The sequence below is a fragment of the Pavona decussata genome, unplaced genomic scaffold, assembly GCF_977016875.1.
Source record: "Pavona decussata unplaced genomic scaffold, jaPavDecu1.1 SCAFFOLD_6, whole genome shotgun sequence".
Taxonomy (NCBI): Eukaryota; Metazoa; Cnidaria; class Anthozoa; order Scleractinia; family Agariciidae; genus Pavona; species Pavona decussata.
In genome coordinates this window covers 5,309,658-5,332,423 of record NW_028145430.1, presented here as the reverse complement: position 1 = coordinate 5,332,423, position 22,766 = coordinate 5,309,658, and the positions used below count along the sequence as shown (strand labels likewise).

At 40.6% G+C, this 22,766-nt stretch overlaps 2 protein-coding genes and 1 long non-coding RNA gene across 4 annotated transcripts; 2 read left to right on the top strand and 1 right to left on the bottom strand.

Annotated features, from left to right (window-relative positions):
• The first annotated feature begins 2,586 nt into the window (after positions 1-2,586).
• LOC146489354 (uncharacterized) lies at positions 2,587-7,648 on the top strand. 2 transcript variants are annotated; one of them, XR_014864433.1, is made up of 3 exons: positions 2,587-2,691; positions 4,058-4,221; positions 6,319-7,648. XR_014864433.1 is itself a non-coding variant. In XM_085108283.1 (2 exons), exons 1-2 carry the CDS (start codon positions 4,170-4,172, stop codon positions 6,753-6,755), a joined length of 489 nt encoding a protein of 162 aa, XP_084964409.1. In that variant the 5' UTR covers positions 4,061-4,169; the 3' UTR covers positions 6,756-7,648. The 2 variants fall into 2 exon arrangements, 1 of the variants encoding a protein (XP_084964409.1); XM_085108283.1 differs by lacking the exon at positions 2,587-2,691 and having other exon boundaries at positions 4,061-4,221.
• Positions 7,649-7,668: 20 nt separating this feature from the next.
• Positions 7,669-22,123, bottom strand: LOC146489352 (uncharacterized). Its single transcript, XR_014864437.1, has 2 exons — positions 20,460-22,123; positions 7,669-8,144 (listed from the first exon to the last, which is right to left on the bottom strand). It is a non-coding gene; the product is annotated as an uncharacterized LOC146489352 (long non-coding RNA).
• Positions 11,799-15,154, top strand: LOC146489353 (uncharacterized). Its single transcript, XM_085108298.1, has 2 exons — positions 11,799-12,744; positions 14,042-15,154. The coding sequence occupies exons 1-2, from the start codon at positions 12,567-12,569 to the stop codon at positions 14,413-14,415; spliced, it is 552 nt and encodes a 183-aa protein (XP_084964424.1). The 5' UTR covers positions 11,799-12,566; the 3' UTR covers positions 14,416-15,154.
• Positions 22,124-22,766: the final 643 nt, after the last annotated feature.

Genomic DNA, 22,766 nt, shown 5'->3' with positions numbered 1-22,766 from the left:
TCTGTTTATTGTTGCTCTTGTCTCCCTTGAAAAAAAAGAAAAGAAGGAAAAAAATATTCGCCAGGATTGAAATGAAGTCAACTCAAGCAAATGAACTCAACCAACATGTGCATTGGAGCTGTCTATCAAACACATCCTAGAACCCAGACATAACTAATCAATAACATCAACGACATCGATAAATAATCGATGGGAAATTATCAATTTATCAATTTCCACCCCCGCCGAAATTCGATGTTTACATTTTTCATTCCAATTCTTAAATTTTTGTCTACATTTTACAGTTCTAGATTCAACTTTACAGTTTTGTAACATTGTGCTTTTCGTTTTCGAAATCCAACATTGCGCAATCAGCATATAAACCACACACATTTTAGTGATTTTACACTCGACTTTCCATTTATGTACAATAATCATTTGAGATACTCAACTTTTCGGGTCTTCTCGTCTTGATTCCGCTACTGCAATTTTTCAACATACAACTTTAATTCGACATCCAACCACAATCCAGGGTACACATAACCCTCGCCCCCTCTCCAGGGGTAGAGTGTAAAAAACTTCACCACGTGAGTAATGCGGGGAGGAATTACCCTACGCGGTAACGGCCAAGTTTTCAGCTTTCATTTAACGAAGGATACTCGCTGCAGTCACATCCCCTTCGGAATTTCCATTTTCTGTTCAAACCCTCTCCAGATTCCCTGGTTAATCTCTGTCATTCTTATCCATCCTTTGCTATCCTTATTCCTTGTTCATCGTTTGGCCTTCTTTATCCTATTTCCTACTTTCCATTCTTTGCTGTTGTTATCTACAGTTGCCCATATGTGTGGGTCATCTTGTGCATCAGAGCACGCGCAAGTAAAGAAAGAATTTTCAAACGCAAGAAAGCGTAGTCAGAGACCATATTATATGAACACAAATCCCGTACGAGCAATGGGCATAAAAACCTTACAAGCTGGAAAAACGGTGACTCCTTCCCCTACCCAACACTTTTCGGTCTCGATTACAACAGTGCGCTGCATGATGCGAACACTGCTGTAATAAGAAATACCACATACCTAATCAGCTTATGGTTGCCGTCTATATCCCAGAGGGCTAACGCCCAGGTGCCTAGCCTTAGGTGTAATGGTCAGCATAGCAGTGCCCTCAGGATCACTTCTATTCATTGCTTCCCACACTCTTAGATACCAAACTCCGATGCTCCTTCAGAGAAGCTGGGAGTGGACTTTGTGAAATCCTGCTTTTGGAAATTCTGTCTTTACTTGTCTTAACACTTCATCCAGCCCAACATTTTTCATGTTACATTTCCCATCTCTAACAGAAGTACCGTGCTCTCGTACACGCCTCTTGACAGTGCTTTCCGATACCCCCAGTGTTTAACCAATATCTCTGAGGGTGGGGTCCAGTAACCGAAAAGATACTCTAACTGCTCCGCCGTTATTTCGAGCCGCGGTCGTCCTACAATCCGCTCCCTTCTATTGCAAGAACATTTGGTTGGCTCTGTTGTTGTTCAACTTCAGACAACAATGACGATGTGGTTACGAGAGAGTTGCGCACTTCATCAGTTCCACTAAGTTCCACTAGCCTGTTCCAGGCTCCACGCGAGACGCCAAGGAGCGGGCGAGAGGAACGAAAACGAGGGGTCCCCCCTCGAGTCTCTCGCGGAGCCTGGAACAGGCTACAGTTCCACTCCTCCAAGACGCAGTAAATGCCGAGAAATGTGTCGCAGCGTAACAATAACATTATCATTTTCCAATACGGCCACCCTTATCGGCTGGGCGGCCATCAACCTAAATTTAAAATCTACGTTATTTGAAGCCTTCAAAAATACAGATTCAAGTAAAGCATTTCGTTGTCGGACAGTCCTTGGGTAAAAAGAGACTATGTACGATTAGATAGTCGTGAATGAGTCGTTCCTTTGTGTGGCTAGATTGTCTTATTGGTTTCTTCAAATTATCGCGTGGGTTTACTGCAACAAGGCTGTTTACAATCAGTTCGATCAGTTCGAGAAACCTTGAGTATAAAACAAGATTTCGTTGCTGTGGCTGCTCACTAGTGCCTTATTAAAATTTTTTTTTAAAAAAAATTGCCAGATTTCACGAGAGCTGGAATTTATGTAGTCACTTTCTGTGTCAGTTTTGTCGCCCACAATTACGGATAACAAAAGAAGAACCCTTTAAGTAATTGAATTTTTCAGTGTTATCATTGTCATTTTTTAATTGACGTTTGTTCCTTCTTCCATTTCTGTACGTCATTTATCAAGTGTTTTCAATCGATTTTTGCACTTTTCATTAAAAAATCTTAATCACGTAAAAATAAAAGCCAGCATTTATATAGTTAATCAAGAAAAATAGCGATTAGACGCTACATGTGAATTTGGCAAGGCTCTTAATAAAATTGTAGGTTTTTTCGCTTTAGAACAGATCTCTTTCAATGCCTATTGTTCTTAGACGAAACAGTAATTTTGTTTTGCTTTCCCTTGAAGCAAAAGGGAACCAAGCCAATATATTATGCTAATTAGTATCAAAGTATCAAAGATGGCACTAAAAAACTGATCATTTAATATCATTTTAACATGTAAATGTTTTATGTACTTCATATAAATGTGAATTAGAAGTAACGATAAACTGACTTGCTTAGATAGCATCCGTGTCACTTGTTCAACTGACTCTTTAAAACAATGGAGCACCGGGTGCTAACGCCAAATTAGCCTGCAATGCAGGCGTATTTTTGGAGCGGGAGCGCTGAATAATCCTTCGTTGCTGTCATCTTGGGCGAGGAAGCGCGAGAGGGCTGGAGCGAGTCAAAAGTGACCCTAAGGGAGAGGACGACTGGCTGAGAATTTCCGCCCCCCCCTCCCCCTCCCCCTCAGCCTCCTTCAAATACGCGACCTAAATTTATTATTCAGCGCTCGCCCAGGCGGTGTGCGTCACGAAATTCGACCAATCAGAATGCGTTATTTTATCAGTAGTCTTCGCGCCCAAGAACATCAGTCTGGAGAGGTCAGCATGTCGAAAATCTCGTCACGAACGAAGTCTGTGACATTTTTTCCCGGTTGAAATTCGTTTCAAGGTTAGAGGAACAAATTGGCTTGATGCTGGTTAGGTTACTTTTTAAGCTGAAGCATTTGCTCGCGCTTGTAGCCATTTCAAAGGTGACGACCTCGCGCCTGCCGCCATGTTGTTTTGTTCGTTGATTTACTGCATTTCTTGAGGCTAAAGCTACTTACTCTTGCTGGATTTGGCCAATACTTTTGCAAATTAAGCTAGCTTAGCCTTTCTACTTTAGAATTTCCGGGGTCTACCCGGGTCTACCCCTTATGGTTTTTCCGTTGGAAGCCGTTGAACTAATAGAGAATCTACGAAGAGATCGTGTAAACAAAGTAGCTCAACTGCCCGGAAACCGATCGGAAAAAGCCAACGGGCGAATGCTTTTTCTCTTCAACATATCCAGGAAGGAAATGTAGATCTCTATCACCCTGAGATAAAAAAGTAAACTACAATTGAGCGAAAAAAATGAAAAATAAACTGCGAGCAGTCGTACTTTTTCCTTAGATAACGCGCGCAAAGTGACAGTAAAGTTATGCAAATTACAAAAATGAACTCGCGGCATGCGGCCTCATCCATTGCGTGCCGCAGAACTTAGGAGAAAGAGATAACTCGACCGCTCGCGGTCTAAATATATATATAATAAAGCGTCTATAAGCAGACGTGACGGCACAAAATACTAGTATAAGAATAAACAAAAAAATTCTCGCCTTTGATTGTCTCCGAAACGGGAATAACTCAACAAAATCGCCTTGTATATCCAACAAAAAGCATCCACGGCTGCCACTAGACCGTTAAAATTTGCCAAATTGCTGTCTTTAGTGATAGATTTTGGAAAAAGAAGCAAAGTGTGAATGCCCAGTTTCAGTGCGACTGTAAATCGACATAAGTCTTACGTTGGAGAGATGTTTACTCGATCGTGACCAGAGGCAAATGAGCTATTTCCATGCTTTTAACCAGCACCCTTTGTGGGTCGTGACGCACACCGCCCATGAAAAACGCCTGCACTGCAGGCTAACGCCAAATGTGATAAATAGCGCTGAAACACCGCCTAAATTATTCACTTTCAACTGTTGCCAGTTACGTACAGATCAGACATCAAGTTTTGTGCGATATCAAAAGAGCATGAGTCCAGTCAGTTGGCTGTATGTCATAATGGTGATGTGGTTTGCGTCAGGTGAGGAGGTTTTAGTTGATTGTGATTGTGTCTTAAGCTCGCGCTCAGTAACATAACGGGAACCCAAGATCCTTCCGGTTTAGCCATCCAGCTCCCCTCTTTCCTTCCAAAAGGTTTTTATCGTCGTCCACCATCTGATATTCAGGATAAAGAAATTGTCTAAAGAAGACATTTGTAGTATGGCCATGCTGAAACGTTATGAACACTGAAGTTTAATTATCTTTGTATTTCAATTAAATTAATGCAGTTGTTACTCGGCCTAACAGCTGAGTTCAGTGATAACTAGAACTGAATACGTGACTCGCAAAACCTCGCGAAGCTGGGGTTGGGTGGAAAGCCCTCTTTACTCGTATTGCAGCATCAAATGAGGAGGTTAAAAGGGGCATAGGATTTTTTTTGATGAGCATGGTCTTTTCGTAGTTCCACAGGCTAGTTTGCGGTTGAAAATCTATTTCTGACGCGACGTAGTGTACAACGGGCGTGCAGCGCTGTCGTGTTCGATGAACTTATTTCCCACAGAAAATTATTTTACCGCGGCCACAAAACGTGTAATTTCTTCAATGCAATCTTTCACAAAAAAGATTTCTAAAAGAAAGGAAAAAGATTCTGGAGAGATAGTTCTGTATCCAGTGAATATTGATGGAGATCTGGAACATTGCAGTTGAAATTTGATCATGCACGCATATTTTTTCCGATGTATGCAAATTTTGCTCCAGACGACGCCAGACAGTCTGACGTCATCATACTTTGTGCGGACACCTTCAAAGATATAAACATATAAACATACAGCTGTTTCGGCAAAGTTTGTCCAAAAAAGCGTAAAAGCGTACGCGACAATGGCAAAAGGTAGTCTGGGAAATACCCAATAAACTAGAAATACGTGACTCGCAAAACCTCGCGAAGCTGGGGCTGGGTGGAAAGCCCTCTTTACTCGTATTTTTAGCATCAAACGAGGAGATTAAAAGGCGCATAAGATTTTTTTTGGTGAGCATGGTGTTTCATAGTTCCACGGGCTAGTTTGCGGTTGAAAATCTATTTCTGACGCGACGTAATGTACAACGGGCGTGCAGCGCTGTCGTGTTCGATGAATTTATTTCCCACGGAAAATTATTTACCGAGGCCACAAAACGTGTAATTTCTTTAATGCACTCTTTCACAAAAAAGATTTCTAAAAGAAAGGGAAAAAATTCTGGATAGATAGTTCTGTATCCAGTGAATATTGATGAACATTGCAGTTGAAATTTGATCATGCACGCATATTTTTTTCGATGTATGCAAATTTTTCTGCAGACGACGCCAGACAGTCTGACGTCATTGTCCGGACACCTTCAAAGATATAAACATATATACACACATATATATATATATATAAATATATTTTTCGCTCGAATTCGCGCGGCTTAGCTCCGCTCGGGCCGGCCCGACAAATTTATTAACCTCGCTACGCTCGGGCCTTCGGCCCTCGCTCCGCGAGGAATAATATTTCAATAAAAGCTCAGAATTCATATTGTCGGCCATCTCAAGTCTTCGCTGTACGGTTGAGGCAATATGGATTCTGAGCTTTTATTTAAATTTATTGGGTATTTCCCACACTACCTTTTGGCATTGTCGCATTTGCTTTTACGCTTTTTTGGACAACCTTTCTCGAAACAGCTGTATATATAAATATATTTTTCGCTCGAATTCGCGCGGCTTAGCTCCGCTCGGGCCGGCTCGGCCCGACAAATTTATTAACCTCGCTACGCTCGGGCCTTCGGCCCTCGCTTCGCGAGGAATAACAGATCGAGTACTTGAGGGCAACTTTCAAACACGCCCATTAATTGACGAATTCAGGGAAAATGCAAGAATTAAAAAAAGAAATGAGGAAAGCGAACAAAAAGAAAAAACCAAAACAAAAGAATCCCAGTCCAAAGTGTTGTCCTAGTTCAAGAACTTCCCCCAAACAAAACGTCAATTTGCCAACTTAAAACAATGTTTTTTTCCATGCTGCAAACGACGTTTTCGTCGATTTAGCTGTAGTTTGCAAGAAGAAAACAAAGTATTTTAGAGTGTAATAGGCTTACTCATTTCTTTAACACAAATGAGCATGTTTTTTAGACTGTTCCTGCCTTCGCTGCTTTCGATGCACCTCTAGTGTATCGTGGGAGGATTGTAACCAACACATCAAACAAGTGGAATGTCAAGATGAGGACATGGTTTGTTTCGCGGCACATCGCATACGCAAACAGGGTGAGCGACAAAAGCACTTGTTTGTTAAGGACTGTTATTACCCTGAGTATTGCTCAGCTGAGAAGTGCAGGAAGACTGAGATCAAAAATGTGGACAGCTCGTGGTGTGACGCAAAATGCTGCGACTCTTTTGATTTCTGCAATGAAGGCGTGACCGTCTACAACCTATCGACTACAGACCGTCTATTGACTACAGAATTCTACAATGAAGGCTTGACCGTGACCATCAGTAAACTTAGCCTGCTATGTTGTGTGACAGTTGGACTGGTTCCATTTATACTCATCACAGGCCTATTTTCAATTTAAAGTAACGAAACTAACAAGCAACCTCTGGCTCGTCCCCAGCCGTCTCTGTTAGAGACGCCTAGATTTAACAAAAAGATATTGCCAACAGTAGATGCACTGTAGTTTAGGACAATAAAAAATGGTCTAGCATATTTAAGCTATATCTGTTGGCATTTTTGCACCTTACAACTTACATTTCATATTGGCACAATCCCCCACCCCCCTCCCCCATTGTGAAAAGGGAACTTAGGCAAGATAGCAACGCTGACCGATGCCCAATTCACACCAAGGCTTAAACGCGTTTAAAAACGGTTTAGTTTAAAATTGCTTCCTTCATAAAAGCTGCTTTCGAATTTTTGTCGACTACAGATTTAGCAAAAATTAAAACTTAAGTTAAAGTTTACTTGAATCCTATGTCAAAGTCAACGTTTCAGCTTTCTGTTACCAATTTTCATTTTGTTAAACCTGGTTTAATTAAACATGTTTTGTTGGTGTGAATGGGACTCTCGAGCTATTCGCACGGCTCAGTATGATGGATGTTTGCCTTCAAGGCAAAAGTGTCAGGAAAGCACTTCAACCGTCAACTTAGCAATAACATCTAGATAGCAGTTTTTATTTTCTGTCTGATTATAATTTGATTAACTTGATTATTTCACATTTGAAAATCAAGGCAAACACTACATTACCATCATGAAAATCAAATTGTTATATTGTTTAAACATTTTATTGTACGACAAGACCCGGCACTGCTCTCACCCTGTTTTAATGCCCAAAATATTATTATATGTTGTTTAAGTTCCCTATTGTCAGTTTTAACTGATAACCCCGCCAATGTATAATTTTTAAATAACTATTTTCATCTGGAAAGTTCGAAAGTTAATGAACAAATATTAAATAAATATACCTTAAAACGACTCTTTTTTTTCTTCGGATATTTATATATATATATTTTTTTTTGCCATAATATTTCAGTTTTAAGTACACCTTTCACATAGTTGCCAACGTTTTGAACAAGCAGATAAGCTCTCAATGTCACAACCTGGATTAGGGTACAAACCACTCCACTATTTTCCGGTCTTTTTCATTCACTCTCCTTCGAGATGAACATTCGCGCATAGGAAAAATGTCCTTTGTTTTGAAAGTTGTTTGAAAGAAATAAGCGGGGTTCCATGTCTTGAAGCGGTGATTGTGCCGTCATTTAAATACATGCCGGCAGTGCAATACAGATTTCTTGAACCTCCAAGGGAAACAAAATCAATGAAGCTCATGCCGGTGCTGCTCAAAAATAGGCACAACAGAACCAAATCGATAGCGGGGGCGATACAATAATCCGTAGGTGATGAGCTTTTACACCCTTTCATCCACGAAACTGTTTCTACGATCTCAGAAATGCTTATTGTGCTTAATGACCTGAAGGTATTTACCACCCCAGTTGCATGGCGCAGTCTACATTTTTATGGTGGTTTCGAAAGTTCATCCAAAAGTCAACGCTATACTCGTCGATTTCTTCTCCAATGGTCACATTGTGGAGAATGTCCTGGGAAAGCTGATAGAAAGCAAAAACCGGAAAGTGGGTAGAAAAATTGGACGCCAAACTCGAAATCTGGAAGAAAAGAAAAAGAAACAGGAAAAGGTTCGTTTCTTCGAAGCTAGAAGATCCGGCATTCAGGCAATCAGTGAATGTAAGTAATTGACCCATCTTTACAATCTCGGATTTTCTGCGGAAAATGTAAAGAGTTCATCGTGCCAGTAGCAAACGATGGGAAAACTGTGGACATTGAACTTGACACTGGAGCTTTTTAAACTATTATTCCCAAGAGTGTCTGGACTGATGTTCTCGCGTCAGAACCTGTGGAGTGCACAGAGTTGAAACTACGAAGTTATTTCGGTCATGAAATTCATGTTATCGGAGAAGCTAAGGTTCAGGTTGCATATCGTGATCAAGAAGTAGTATTACCGGTTGTAATCACAGGAAATGATGATTCAGTGTTGATGGGTCGCGATTGGCTCTCCGTGTTGAAGTTGGACTGGGGACGGATCAAGCAGGTTTTTTTAGAACCAGTTAACAAGTTGGGCTTACTTCAAACGAAGTATTCCTCGTTGTTTGATGGTAATCTGGGAACCATTAAAGGAGTTACTGCACATTTGAAGCTTAAAGAAAACGCCGTGCCGCAGTTCTTTTAACCCAGACGAGTTCCGTTCGCGTTAAAAGAGAAAATTGCTGACGAGCCTCGAAGACTGGAAAAGATCGGTGTACTGGAAAAAGTGGAGTTTTCTGATTGGGCTTCCCACCTTGTCCCTGTGTTGAAACCCGACGGCAGTGTTCGCTTCTCAGGTGGTGATTATAAGGTGACGATAAACCCTGTTTTAGAAGTACCGGAGCACCCAATGCCTACAGCTGATGAACTGTCAAGGGCGTTGTTCAAGATCGATTGGGTCCTGTGACGTACCGAGTGTAAGTTGGAAAGTTGCTCTGGAAAAGGCACATCGATCAATTGCGAGAACTAGCTGGTGCAAAAGTAGCTGATGTTGAGCCCAGTAGCTGCGAATCACCTGAGATCGAGTTGCCTAAAACACTAGAAGCAAGTGTGCCTGTTCCAACGCAAGACCCACCACCTCAACGGTCTGTACCGGATGAAAAGTCTACCGCGCCCTTCTTGAAGTTCCACCATCTGGACACGTTGCTGCACAAGAAAAAAATGTTACGGATAATGCTGTTCCAGCCGTTCCAGAAGAGGCTAGACGTCGTTCAACTAGAATTCGATTGAGACCTAAACGTTTAATTGAAGAACTCTGATCACTGAACATTGAATATCTTGGAACCCCCCCCTCCCGGGGGGGGGGGGGAATTGACCCGTGTTTGGGTATAGGCGTGCCGCTGGGGATGTGAAACCCTGACCCTGTTTAGGACGAACGAACATAACGTTAAATACCTACCCTGGAAAACGCCCTCTATTTTAAGACCCTATTTAGGACAAAGGACAACATCTAGCTCTTGTGTTACGCAAGTGTCTATTGGCAATAGTAATTACATTTAAAGGCCCACTGTCACTTACCGGACGTGATGTTCCATGCATTGAAACGCGAGCATCAATCACAACAGATAAAATAAAAAGAAGTGAATGCAAAAAATCCCAAAATTTTGCATTAACAGCGGTGAACCTTAGGTGGAAGCATTGTTCACGAAAATAAATACAGACAAACGCCTCTGATTTCGGATTGCCAAACACCCGACGACAGTCTTGCAACCATAGCCTTCTAGAACGGATCCAGGACAGACTTACTTGAAATTATATACCCTGTTCAGGGCAGAGAGGCAAAAAACCATACCCTATCCAGCGGCACGTTCCCGTATAGCCATATAGGGGAGTACCCTCCCCCCTCCCCCCCCCCCCCCCGTGGGCTTCGAACACTCTATTACACAACAATTGCGAGCACATGCACGTTTTCAGTTAGTGTTCATTCAACTTTCACTTGTTTCCTGCTAATGTAATTTGAGTTTTCAGCGGGAGGAGATGTTATAGTGTTAATTAACTAGGTTTATACATGATTAGATGTAGTGGTTACGCAAGGTATAGTCCCAGAGCGGAACTTTAAATAGTTTAAAAGTTGCATGCATGTTTGTTAGTTGCAGCTTTAGTTTTGGAGAGTAATTATAAAATAATTAAAGTTCGGTCGGCCGTTTTATCCACTGTGTACTGATGTTATTCCGCGCTTAGACACATCAAACGCTGAAAATTGTCAGCTTTTGGAATAAACGATTCAATTATAACGACGATTTTACGAGTTTTTGACACTGATTTATATGCAATGTAAAACTATAGTCTATATAATTAGTCGCACAAGTTCCTCATCTTTAGAAAGTGTAATTTCATCACGTAAGTTACAGATAACACGTTTGGCCTTTGGCAAATTCTAAAACTAACCTGGAGAAAAAGCTTGTTAGACTGATCGTTCACATGGCACCGAGCCTGACACCGGACAACGTAGTATAGTATCCGTACCGCCTTTCTAAGTCGGATCCTTATCAGTGTCAATCTGGTCAGCACGTGTTTACATATTTGAAATTTAGTTTCTAAACAAATCTAAGTTATTTGAAGCCTTCAAAAATACAGATTCAAGTAAAGCATTTCGTTGTCGGACAGTCCTTGGGTAAAAAGAGACTCTGTGCATGGTATTCTGAGTAGGATTTGATAGTTGTGAATGCGTATTCCTTTGTGTGTCTAGTTCAAATTTTCACCTGGGTTTACTGCAACAAGGTTGTTTACAATCTTAAACACCCGGGATAGTAAATCGAACGTTCGAAAATCGAACTCAATCGAACTCAATCGAACTCAATCCGTGGATTGGATTGGTAAACCTATACAAAGCAAGCCCAAAGCAAGCCCATCAAAGCAGGTTTTTCTTGTGCTTTGTTACAATTTATTCAATAACGGAAACCTCATTTATAAACTGTTCACGGCAGTTAAGAGAACAGAACAGAACAGAACACACGCGTGACTTTATATCCCGGGTTCACGTTGACCGGGCAATGAAGGGCTAATTGTCTGCGCTCTTTTGCAATTCGGAATGCACGGCCTTTCTCGCCTATTTTCTTTAAAACCTGGAAAGGCTCGCCATCCTTGACGTCAAAGCGACATTCCTGGTAGCTTTTTTACTACGCATTTGAACCTTACAATCCACAGCGCATCTGAAGCCATTTCTGCGTAATTTCTTAGTTTACGAAAAACACGTGCGCTACACTCCGGACTGAAGTAACTCGAGCTTCCAAGATCTGGTTAGCGATTTTCAAAGCCTGTTTTACACAAATCACGAGTTCGAAAATCGAACGTTCGATTGGGTTCGATTGATTTTTTGTCGATTTCGTTCGATTGCCGAACTCAATCGAACTCAATCCACGGATTGAGTTCGATTGAGTTCGATTGGGTTCGATTGAAATTTAGTTCGATTGGGTTCGATTTACTATGCCGGGTAAACAGGAGAACGAGGTGAGCAACAGTAGGATATCATTAAAATCCTGCGTTCAATGTGTCTTCACACCCTTACAGTGATAAGTATTGTAAAAGTCATGTATAAATAAGTTTCCCATGTAATCTTCTTTCAGACTCCCTGATGAAGTCTGTAGTTATCAGGCGAAACTAGTTCGAGAAACCTTGAGTATAAAACAAGATTTCATTGCTGTGTGCAGCTCACCAGCACCTTGTTAAAAAAAAAATTAAAAAAAAATTGTTAGCCGAGAGCTGCAATTTATGTAGTTACTTTCTGTGTCAGTTTTGTCGCCCACAATTACGGATAACAAAAGAAAAACCCTTCAAGGAGTTGTAAATTTTCAGCATTATCATTGCCATTTTTTAATTGACGTTTGTTCTTTCTCCTATTTCTGTACGTCATATTTGTCAAGTGTTTTCAATCGATTTTTGCACTTTTTATTAGAAAATCTTAATCACGTAAAAATAAAACCAGCATTTATATAGTTAATCAAGAAAAATAGCGATTAGACGCTACATGTGAATTTGGCAAGGCTCTTAATAAAATTGTAGGTTTTTTCGCTTTAGAACAGATCTCTTTCAATGCCTATTGTTCTTAGACGAAACAGTAATTTTGTTTTGCTTTCCCTTGAAGCAAAAGGGAACCAAGCCAATATATTATGCTAAGTAGTATCAAAGTGTCAAAGATGGCACTAGCAACTGAACATTTAATATCATTTTAACATTTAAATGTTTTGAACACGTTTGTTATAATGTACTTCATATAAATGTGAATTAGAAGTAACGATAAACTGACTTGCTTAGATAGCATCCGCGTCACTTCTTCAACTGACTCTTTAAAACAATGGAGCACCGGGTGCTAACGCCAAATGTGATAAATAGCGCTGAAACGCCGCGTAACTTATTCACTTTCAACCGATGCAAGTCGCGTACAGATCAGACATCAAGTTTTGTGCGATATCAGAAAAGCATGAGTCCAGTCAGTTGGCTGTATGTCATAATGGTGATGTGGTTTGCATCAGGTGAGGAGTTTTTGGTTGACTGTGATTGTATCTTAAGCCCGCGCTCAGTAACATAACGGAAATACAAGATCCTTCCCGTTTCGCCATCCACCCCCTCTTTCCTTTCAAAAAGGTTTTTATCGTCGTCCACCATCTGATATTCAGGATAAAGAAATTGTCTGAAGAAGACATTTGTAACATGGCCATGCTGAAACCTTATGAACACTGAAGTTTAATTATCTTTGTATTTCAATTAAATTAATGTAGGTTTTACCCGGCCTAACAGCTGAGTTCAGTGATAATAAAGAGAAAACAGACGCAGCGTTGCAAATTAAAATTCATATATTCGTTGCGTGTTTTTATGGACAAGACCACGTGTTCCTTTGTGCGAAACAGACGCTCAATTTACGATCAAAAGAAATGCTCCACTTAAAATTATAAAACGATTAAAATTGTGCAGCTACTGTTGCTATAACAGATCGTGTACTTGAGGGGAACTTTCAAACAAGCCCATTAATTGACGAATTCGGTTTGACTGGAAAACAAATAACAACAAAAAAGAATTGTTAAAGACAACTCGCTAAAACAAGAAAGCTCACTAAATTACACATCAACTTACAAAACTACAGATCAAGAAATCGAGAATGTTACAAGAATTTAGCAATACCGTGATTATTTTTCTTGCTTTTGTTATCTGCTGCTTTCATCAGCGACAAATCTAACTGGCAGAAATACTTCAAACGAATTAAACGTTCTGATGAGCCTAGTGGCCCCCTCACCGAGCAAAACCAGCCTTAGCGGCGACAAGTGTACCACCTCTGTCGTCATGACTTTTACCACCAGCCTATAAAGTAAGAAAACGTTTCACAATGCATGCCTAAATGATTATGATATCCGACTGGGCTCGAGATCCACACTAACATCAAGGGAAAAAAACTTCTCCTTCCCACCCGTTGACACTTCATTGAAAATTCTCACATTCTCCGGTGATACTTTTTTCTACGTGAACAAAGACCGCTGAAAGGCTGATAAAAGCTCAGAGGAAATGGAAGAAAAAAGAAACGAGGAAATCGAACAAAAAAAAAAAAAAAAGAATCCCTGTCAAAGGTGTTGTCCTCGTTCAAGAACTTCCCCCAATTTTGCTTTGTGCACTGATGTCCCAAACAAAACGTCTATTTGCCCAACTTTGAACAACGTTTTTTCCATGCTGCAAACGACGTTTTTGTCGATTTAGCTGTAGTTTGCAAGAAGAAAACAAAGTATTTTAGTGTGTAATAGGCTTATTCATTTCTTTAACACAAATGAGCATGTTTTTTAGACTGTTCCTGCCTTCGCTGCTTTCGATGCACCTCTAGTGTATCGTGGGCGGATTGCAACCAACACATCAAACAAGTGGAATGTGAAGATGAGGACATGATTTGTTTCACGGCACATCGCATACGCAAACAGGGTGAGCAACAAAAGCACTCGTTTATTAAGGACTGTTATTTCCCTGAGTATTGCTCAGCTGAGAAGTGCAGGAAGACTGAGATGAAAAATGTGGACAGCTCGTGGTGTGACGCAAAATGCTGCGACTCTTATGATTTCTGCAATGAAGGCGTGACCGTGACCATCAGTAACCTTAGCTTGCTATGTTGTGTGGCAGTTGGACTGGTTCCATTTATACTCATCACAGGCCTATTTTCAATGTAAAGTAAGCAAACTAACAAACAACCTCTGGCTCGTCCCAAGCTGTCTCTGTTAGTGGCGCCTAGTTGCACCTGTCTGCCATCTAGATTTAGCATAAAGATTTTACCAACAGTAGATGTAGTATATTTTAGGACAATAACAAATGGCATTGTATATTTGAGCTATTATTGCACCTTACTATTTCCTTTTTATATTGGCGCAATCCTCCCCCTCCCCCCACCCTATTGTGAATAGGGAACTTAAGCAAGATAACAATGTTGACCAGCCCTGGTTTCCATTGCCTTGGCTCAGTATGATAGATGTTTGCCTTCAAGGCAAAAGTGTCAGGAAAGCGCTTTAAGCGTCAACTCAAGACAGTTTTCTGCGAGATAGTATTTTTTAACATACTCACCTTAGCAATGACTTCTAGATAGCAGTTTTTATTTTCTGATAATAATTTGATTAACTTAATTATTTTACATTTGAAAATCAAGACAAACGCTACATTACCATCATGAAAATCAAATTATTATATTGTTTAAGCATTTTATTGTACGACAAGACCACCGCTCTCACCCTGTTTTAATCCCCAAAATATTATTATATGTTGCTTAAGTTGCCTGTTATCAGTTTTAGCTGATAACCCCGCCAATGTATAATAAATAATAATTATGTTAAATAATTATATTCATCTTGAAATTTCGTAAGTTAATAAACAAATATTAAATAAATATACCGAATAAATATACTCTTTTTTTCTTCAGATATTTTTATTGCCAAAATATTTCAGGTTTTAAGGCCCAGTTTCACCCATTCGGCTTTGCGGCCGTTTGTTATTGTTTAAAAGCGCTTCTATTGTTTAGTCTTGCGATCTGATTGGTTTACCAGAATATTCCCGCTGGGATGAAAGTCCTGGCGCATTCAAAATAAATCAGACCACGCAAATTGGACTGGTTGATTTCGTTTCAGTCGCTCCGATTTATTTTAATTTCTATACCTATAAGAAGTATGTACTCTCCAAAGCGCTCGAGTTCTTTGTACTCCTTTGCGTAAAATTCTCGGCGAACGAAATTCGACGTTTGGTTTGTCTTTCTGCATTCATTCCTTTGAGCGACGCGGCGAAACAGTCGAGCAGTTAAAGCCGGCAGCCCTCAACATTAAATAATTTTGTCCGAAGATTTTCATTCTATTGTTGTCTAAGTTAGACAGTAATCTTAAAGTGTCCTTTTGATTATTATAAAAGCTGACATGAAATGAAATTAACAGTGCTGGACTCGTTAGCTCAGTTAATATCGCTTTCAAAATTATAGCGGGCTGCGCCGATCCGGTCTATCTTACTATCATGAAATTATTTCTACCTTTGATGATAAAGCAACGATGCTACGAATGAATCTGCAGCTTACTAGGCAAATGAGTATTTTAATTTATTTGCCTGCCGATAAGAAAAAACGAAGAAACACCACCTAGAAAACCATACAGTTTATTACGTCTCTTTACATGAATCGGGAGAATAAAATCGAATGGAACTAAAAAACTTACGTGTTAAGGTCAGACATCCGTAGAAATCAGGAACATCGCTACAACAGATGCATGCATGGAGACAACAAATCCTCCCGCTTCTTTGTTTCAGAATAAAAGCGAGACAAATACATTCCTTCGTAATACCGTCGATTGCATCTACCCGTGAACGCACGCGCGCAAAACATGTTTTCACGTGACGTCAAACGTCTAAGTTTCAGGTGTCAAACTTTGAAGTTTACCCGCCCAAATGTGAAGTTCCCTCTCTCGTGGTCCACTCCGGTTCTCTTTGAAGCTTCCACTGTCAGTGTGGTCCGAAGAAATCAGCGAAAATCTCGATCTTCACTGATATGGAGAGCAGAAAAAGTATAGAGGATTTTCTTAGAGACGTGGACGAGGACTTACTTATATATGCTGCTGAGTTAAGAAGCAATGGTTTCACGTCGACAGCGAGCGCAAAGTATCTAACGGAAAACGATCTAGCGGGAATCCCTGAAGGACATAAAAGACTTATTTTAAATATGGTTAGCCGTCTGAGAACGCCTGTACGTGAAAGACCGCAAACTAAATTCCCCTCATCCTCAGAGAAAAGTCCAGCTTCTAAATCTCCAGCGAGGAAAAAAACTGTCCTTAGTGTTGGCGAGACAAGTGTTGGACAAGAAGCACAGTGGTCACAACGTGAAGCCAGCGTCTCACGCCCAACGATTAGACGAGAATTACTGTCCCCTGGAGAAAGATTCATCGAAGAAAAACGCAACGCTGTGGAGGAAAAACTTGCCGAAGCTGCTGAAAAACGAAAAGTGCTGGAAGATTCTTACCGAAGAATCAAAGAGGCTGCTTCTGAAAATAACCTTACCGGCCAACGATGCAGTAATTGCCATTACCGAAATCATACTGTTCGCAGTTGTCGGATGGAAAAGTGCGAGTCAGTATTTTTCTGTGGCGAATTAACGCGACATCCTGACGAAAAGATGAAGCTCCAAGAGCAGAAGAACAAAATAAAAGCATTAGAAACATCAGCAACTAAACTTGAACAAGAACTGAAGTCTCGGGAGGCAGCTTTTGATAGAGTGCAGGGGTCTGTAAACAAACAACTAGAAGACATGCTACTCAAAGAATACCCTGAAGAATATGTCCAAAATAATGCAAGAAATTGGCTGAAAATTCAACAGGACATTGCATTTGTGAAGAAATCATTAAAGGGCAGTGGACCGCCTCGAAGAGAAATTGTGAAATCTCTCCTTGAGAGAAAAAAGTCCGTTGAGAACGACAAACGCCTTGGACTTAAGACTATTCCAGAACGTGACGCCACCGCGAACAGCTCAACTGCTGAAAAATGTTCCCAAACCAGAGTCCGGCTGGAAAGCTATGGTGTAACTTTTCCTGATCGGCGAAACTTTACTAGCTCAACCAGTTTCTGCCCGTCGCCAAATACACCAGAGGAAGAGGAAGAACAGCTTTGCATGGCTAGACAGTTGTCTCTTGGTTCCATACCCTTTAACAATGGCGATAACACTGAGCAAACTAAGGAAGCGGCCAACATTTTGCTGTCCTTCAAGTCTTCAAAGGAATGAATGAAACTTTGACTTTGCCGTGTACGGCATTTTACGTAGCCTGCAGTGTGCTCGATTAACCGTTAATAACTTTACTGTTATTGTAAGATCATAGCTAGTTTCTGACATGTCACATCCGTTTTTCCTTGTTTAAGCAGTTAAATGTTAGGATGTTTGAAACAGAAAATTCATTTGTTTTCGAAATTGCACATCAATTGTCGGTTTTCGCATGTGTACGTTTAAGCAGAAACTTAGCTCTTGCCGTTTTCCAGATAAGCTGATTTCAATAACACATAGAATAAACTAAGGAAGCGGACAATATTTTGCTGTCATTCAAGTCTTCAAAGACTTCAAAGGAGTGAATGGAACTGACTTTTTTAGCTTTGTACACGGTATTTTACGTTGCCTTTGTGCTCTATTTTACCGTAAATAATTTTCCTGTCGATTCGCAGCTAGTTTCTGACTTGTTGACATCCGTTTTTCCTCGTTTAAGCAGTAAAATGTTAGGATGTTTTGACACAGAAAATTCATTTGTTTTCGAAATTGCAAATCGATTGTCGTTTTTCGCATGTGTAGCAACTGATCAATTCAGCTTGCCGTTTCGTAGTAAATTCAATAAATCGAAACGAACAATTGACTTTTTATTGTAGTTTAATATTTGATGGGGTATTGATTTTGTGCTTGTAGTGTGGCTGGCTATAGTTCACACCATACTATTTCACGCAAGGGAATGCAGAGAGCGAGCATCTTCTGAGTGACGAAAAAACTCTTTACAAATACATTCGGAATTGTGTTAGTAACAGTCCTTTCTACTTTTGGCTTTTCGCATTACATATTGTGATAATAGCACAGCAAAATTTGGCGGAAAATAAAACCGCCGCAACATTATGAGCTTAAGCTTACTAGTAAACAAAATTATACCCGAGTTTCAAACAAATTTTAAAGTAAAATCTTTGGCAACAAAATTTCTGGGTCAGATGACTACAATATTTTACTCTATTTCTCACTCTTCTTTAGCAATAACAATATTACTGTATTTGTATTACAGTTCTGTCTCTCAAAACAAATATCCTACATGCTTGTAGTAGCCGTACATGTCGGCCGCTGTTACATCTCCGACCGCTCTCAACACTGCGTATTCCAGGTTATCCCACACTAGTTCCTGGTATCTGTACTTTAGCAAATATTTCAGCTTCGAAAACACCTCCTCAACAGGATTGAGATCTGGTGAATACACTGGGAGGAAAACGAGCTCCATTCCCAAATCATTTAGGAAGCTTCGCAGTGCTCTTTCCGCTTCGCCATGATGCGCGGCTAGATTGTCCACCACGACAATGTCGCCAACTTCGAGAATTGGTCTTTGCGTTATTGGATCAACTGTTTGCGAAGCCTCATCAAAGAATCGTAAAAACTGTACAGAGTTCGACGCTCCTTCTATGATGTTTCCATATTTTACTCCATCATAACCAACCAGAAAGTTCAGGGTGAGGTTTGCGGTAGACAAGTATCTTCGCGCTTCTACGCAATCTTCACCGACAGGTGAGAAACCAAAGTTTCTGTGACCACATCAGGCAGTTGAAAACCTGACTCATCGAAAAACTTAACAGAGGAAGGATCTTTATCTTTTAAATTGTCAATGTACAACTGAGTGTACACTATATTTTCGGGAGTAAAACGCTCTGAGGCACATTTCCCCAATCGTTTTCGGGAATAGTTGCGGCCACTTGGAAGTTTGTACCTGATATTTCTGGAAATTGTTGATGTTGACAGTTCTCCGCAGTCACCGTGAATGGCCAAATCATCGCGCAGTTCTTTAAGAGAGGACGAACCACTTGCTTGCACCATGGTCTCCAACAGAATAGAGTCTTGGAAAGTACACCTAGGAACTGTTCGAACGTGATTCGACTGTTTGGGAGCCGTGCTACCAGTCACGATATACTGCTTAACGATTTTTGAAACTGCACCTTTGCTGATGCGTAATCTCCGCCCAACTTCTGAAAAAGAATAATCCTGCGCAAGTTCTTTCACTTGATTACGTAAATCGCTTGAAAGTGGGACGCCTTTCTGATAATTTCGTCCTTGCTGGTTGATTGAAAACATCTTCCTCGATCTTCCCTTTGAGCAGTAGCACTGATCAGTGTCGAAAAGCAAAACTTCACATTTGGGCGGGAAAACTTCAAAGTTTGACACCTGAAACTTAGACGTTTGACGTCACGTGAAAACATGTTTTGCGCGCGTGCGTTCACAGGTAGATGCAATCGACGGTAACAATTGTACAACCACATTGTCAATGGCGAGATGTTACTTAGAAGCGATCGACGATTTTCCAATTTTCCTTTCCACACGAAGACTGTTCTTGAAAATATCCACATAAATAAAGCGAGAGGATATTATACAAAGCTTAGTGACACGAAAAATAGTGATATTCCAGGAAATGAGCTCGATGAATGTGGATTACTTTCGCTATTTAGCGCTCGCTGGTATTTTTCTGAATTTTCGACTGTGCGAAATTCAGCTCGGCGCGCAATGTCTCTTGGGTGAACATGGGCCTTTAAGTACACCATTCTCAGAGTTGCAAGGTTTTGAACAGCAGATAAGCTCTCAATGCCACAACCTGGATTAGGGTGTAGACCACTCCACTATTTTCCGTTCTTTTTTCCGGCATTCACTCTCCTTCGAGATGAACATTCGCGCGTAGGAAAAATGTCTTTGTTTTGAAAGTTGTTTGAAAGCGGGGAAATAAGAAAATAAGCAAATAAGCGGGGTTGCATGTCTTGAAGTGATTGTGCCGATATTTAAATACATGCCGGCAATGCAATACAGATTTCTTGAACCTCCAAGGAAAAAAATCAATGAAGGTCATGCCGGTGCTGCTCAAAAATAGGCACAACAGAAACAAATCGATAGCGGGGGCGATACAATAATATACAGAACATCATGTGATGAGCTTTTCCCCCTTTCATCTACGAAACTGTTTCTACGATCATAGTTCATGACAGTTCATTGACGTGTTAATGACCTGAAGGTATTAACCACCCCAGTTGCACGGCGCAGTTCACATTTTTAGGTGGCTGAACTCAGCCATTATGTCCTCGTCAGAGGCTCAGCATCAAAACTAAGGCTATGTCTACACTAGATAGCATTTTATACCGTTTTGAAAAATACTCCAGCCTGGTGTGAACAGAAGTGACCCAGAACTGCCGCCATCTTTCCACAAGAATCTAATCCTCGTTCCTCGTTGTTGACTTCCGTTTCGGTTCGATTCTCTGATCAGTGTCACGAAAACCTATCGGATATATGACGATTCACTTCGCTCCGTCACAAAAATCGATCCGAAATCGACGTTTTGTGTGTGAACAAAGACCCTATCCGATGTGTTTTTGGTGTCGGTACAAGAGCTGTCCGGTCGTATAGTGTAGACAGCTTAAGGCTATGTTCACACGGAACCGGTCCCAAATGGATCCGACCCTTTCCTGGAACGAACCATTTCTGTTCACTCGGCACCGTTCCAATTATCAACGTCAGGCCACACGGGACTGGTCTGTTATGGTTCGGTACTGAATCGAAGTAAGGAAAAGCAACAGCTTTTACTAGTTAAGCATGCGTAGAATACACGTTGTAGCTTTCAAAATGGCGCCGAAGAAGGCTAAATCGATAGAGGAAGGAGATAAAGCCTTCAGCTGGACGGACGATGAATTATCCCTTCTTAAAAGTTATTATAGATTACAAAGCCTACCATGCTTCAAACGGAAAAGATTGGGAAATTGTTAAAAGAAAGATATCCTTCCAAGATTTCTGATGGACAATTGTATTAACAGCATTTGGGGGACGGTCAGCTGCCTTAAGGTAGTTAAACCAAAAAGTATGCCGATCAAAACACCGATTATTTGCCTCCCTATGTTCTTCTAGACCGAAGTACGATAAATTTAACTAGTATCCAAGCTTAATTGCGCAACTAGTACCAAAAGGAACCGGTCCAGGTGTTTACACGGTGATAGATCCATTTCGGACCGAGACGGTTCCAAAACTGGACCTGCTTTTTTGGAGGTCCACTTATCGGATTTCTCGAGAGTCCCGGTAACTTATCGGGCCCGATAACTGTCTTTGGTGATAAAAGTTTCGTAACAGCAGTCAATTTTTGTTAGATTTGAATACTAAATTTTAAAATCTTATAATTCTATGAAATTATTGGCCAAGTACCATGTTTGTAATCACTGTGTAATCGACGAAAAAAACATTTCAAAATATACTTATCGGGCCCGGTAAGTTACCAGGACTTTCGAGAAACGGGCTCCTGATCGGGAACGGTGACGGTACGGTTAGCAGGTCCCGTGTGAACAAAAGGCATATCTGTCACAATTTTTAGATCGGAACCATTTGGAACCGGTACCCTAATAGAGCTCAGTAATTTTTAAATATTCAAATGTTTAATTTATCAAAGCTCAATCAGTGCAGGCAAGGGAACCAACAATTGATTCCAGTTTTCGAGGGTTCGATTAGAACTAGTAGTAATCAAAGATTATAGAGTGCGTTCGACAGCCCTAAGTTGTGCGATTGTACGGCCTGCTGCGTGACTTTTTTTAGGTAGCTCTTTCGTCCTTTTATATCTGTACGTATTGTGTAACTACCGAGGTGAAATATTTGCAAAAAAAGAAGCTGAGTATAAAATTTCAGCGGCTACGTTGTCGAACTTCGGTGTGCGAAGAAGGCAGACTGCAGACTTGCAGACTTGCAGACTTGATGGACTCAACATACTGGCCTTTCCCAATTCATTTTAAAAATAATATTGTGTAACCTCCGCCATTCCACATCATGCGCTGTCCGCTTAGTACGCTTTAAAGCTACTTGGCTACTTTAACGGTTGTCCTTAACGACAACCGTGAACACTTGCCGACCTGTATACTTCCGGATTTTCGCGACTTTGGAATTTAAGGGGGCAATTCACCTAAACGCCATTTTTCTGCCACTTGACATGGCTTTAACGGCAATTTCTCATTCACGTTTCAAGCCGTCCAAAAACTTTATCATTATCCCGTGAATCTGTGTTGTGGGGTATTTTGTTAATGTTTGGGGGATTTTGGACATATTTGGGAGGAGTAGTTTTTTTTAAGAAGGATTGGTTAAATTAAGAGAAATAAGAAATATTGAGGATTTAGTGACGTTTTAAAATTAGAATTTGCATTTAATAATTAATAGACGGATACCAAGTTAGTCCACAAACAGCCCGGGGTGCTCTTGCGTGGGTATCAACTGTCTGTTGGTGTTCCAAAAATCATTTTCTTTCTTCTATCGCTTAATTCTTTA

Coding starts and splice junctions, on each gene's coding strand:
- LOC146489354 (XM_085108283.1), top strand. CDS start 4,170: ATGAGTCCAGTCAGTTGGCTGTATGTCATAATGGTGATGTGGTTTGCG. Junction 4,222..6,318: donor GGTGATGTGGTTTGCGTCAG/GTGAGGAGGTTT, acceptor CATGTTTTTTAG/ACTGTTCCTGCCTTCGCTGC.
- LOC146489353 (XM_085108298.1), top strand. CDS start 12,567: ATGGAGCACCGGGTGCTAACGCCAAATGTGATAAATAGCGCTGAAACG. Junction 12,745..14,041: donor GGTGATGTGGTTTGCATCAG/GTGAGGAGTTTT, acceptor CATGTTTTTTAG/ACTGTTCCTGCCTTCGCTGC.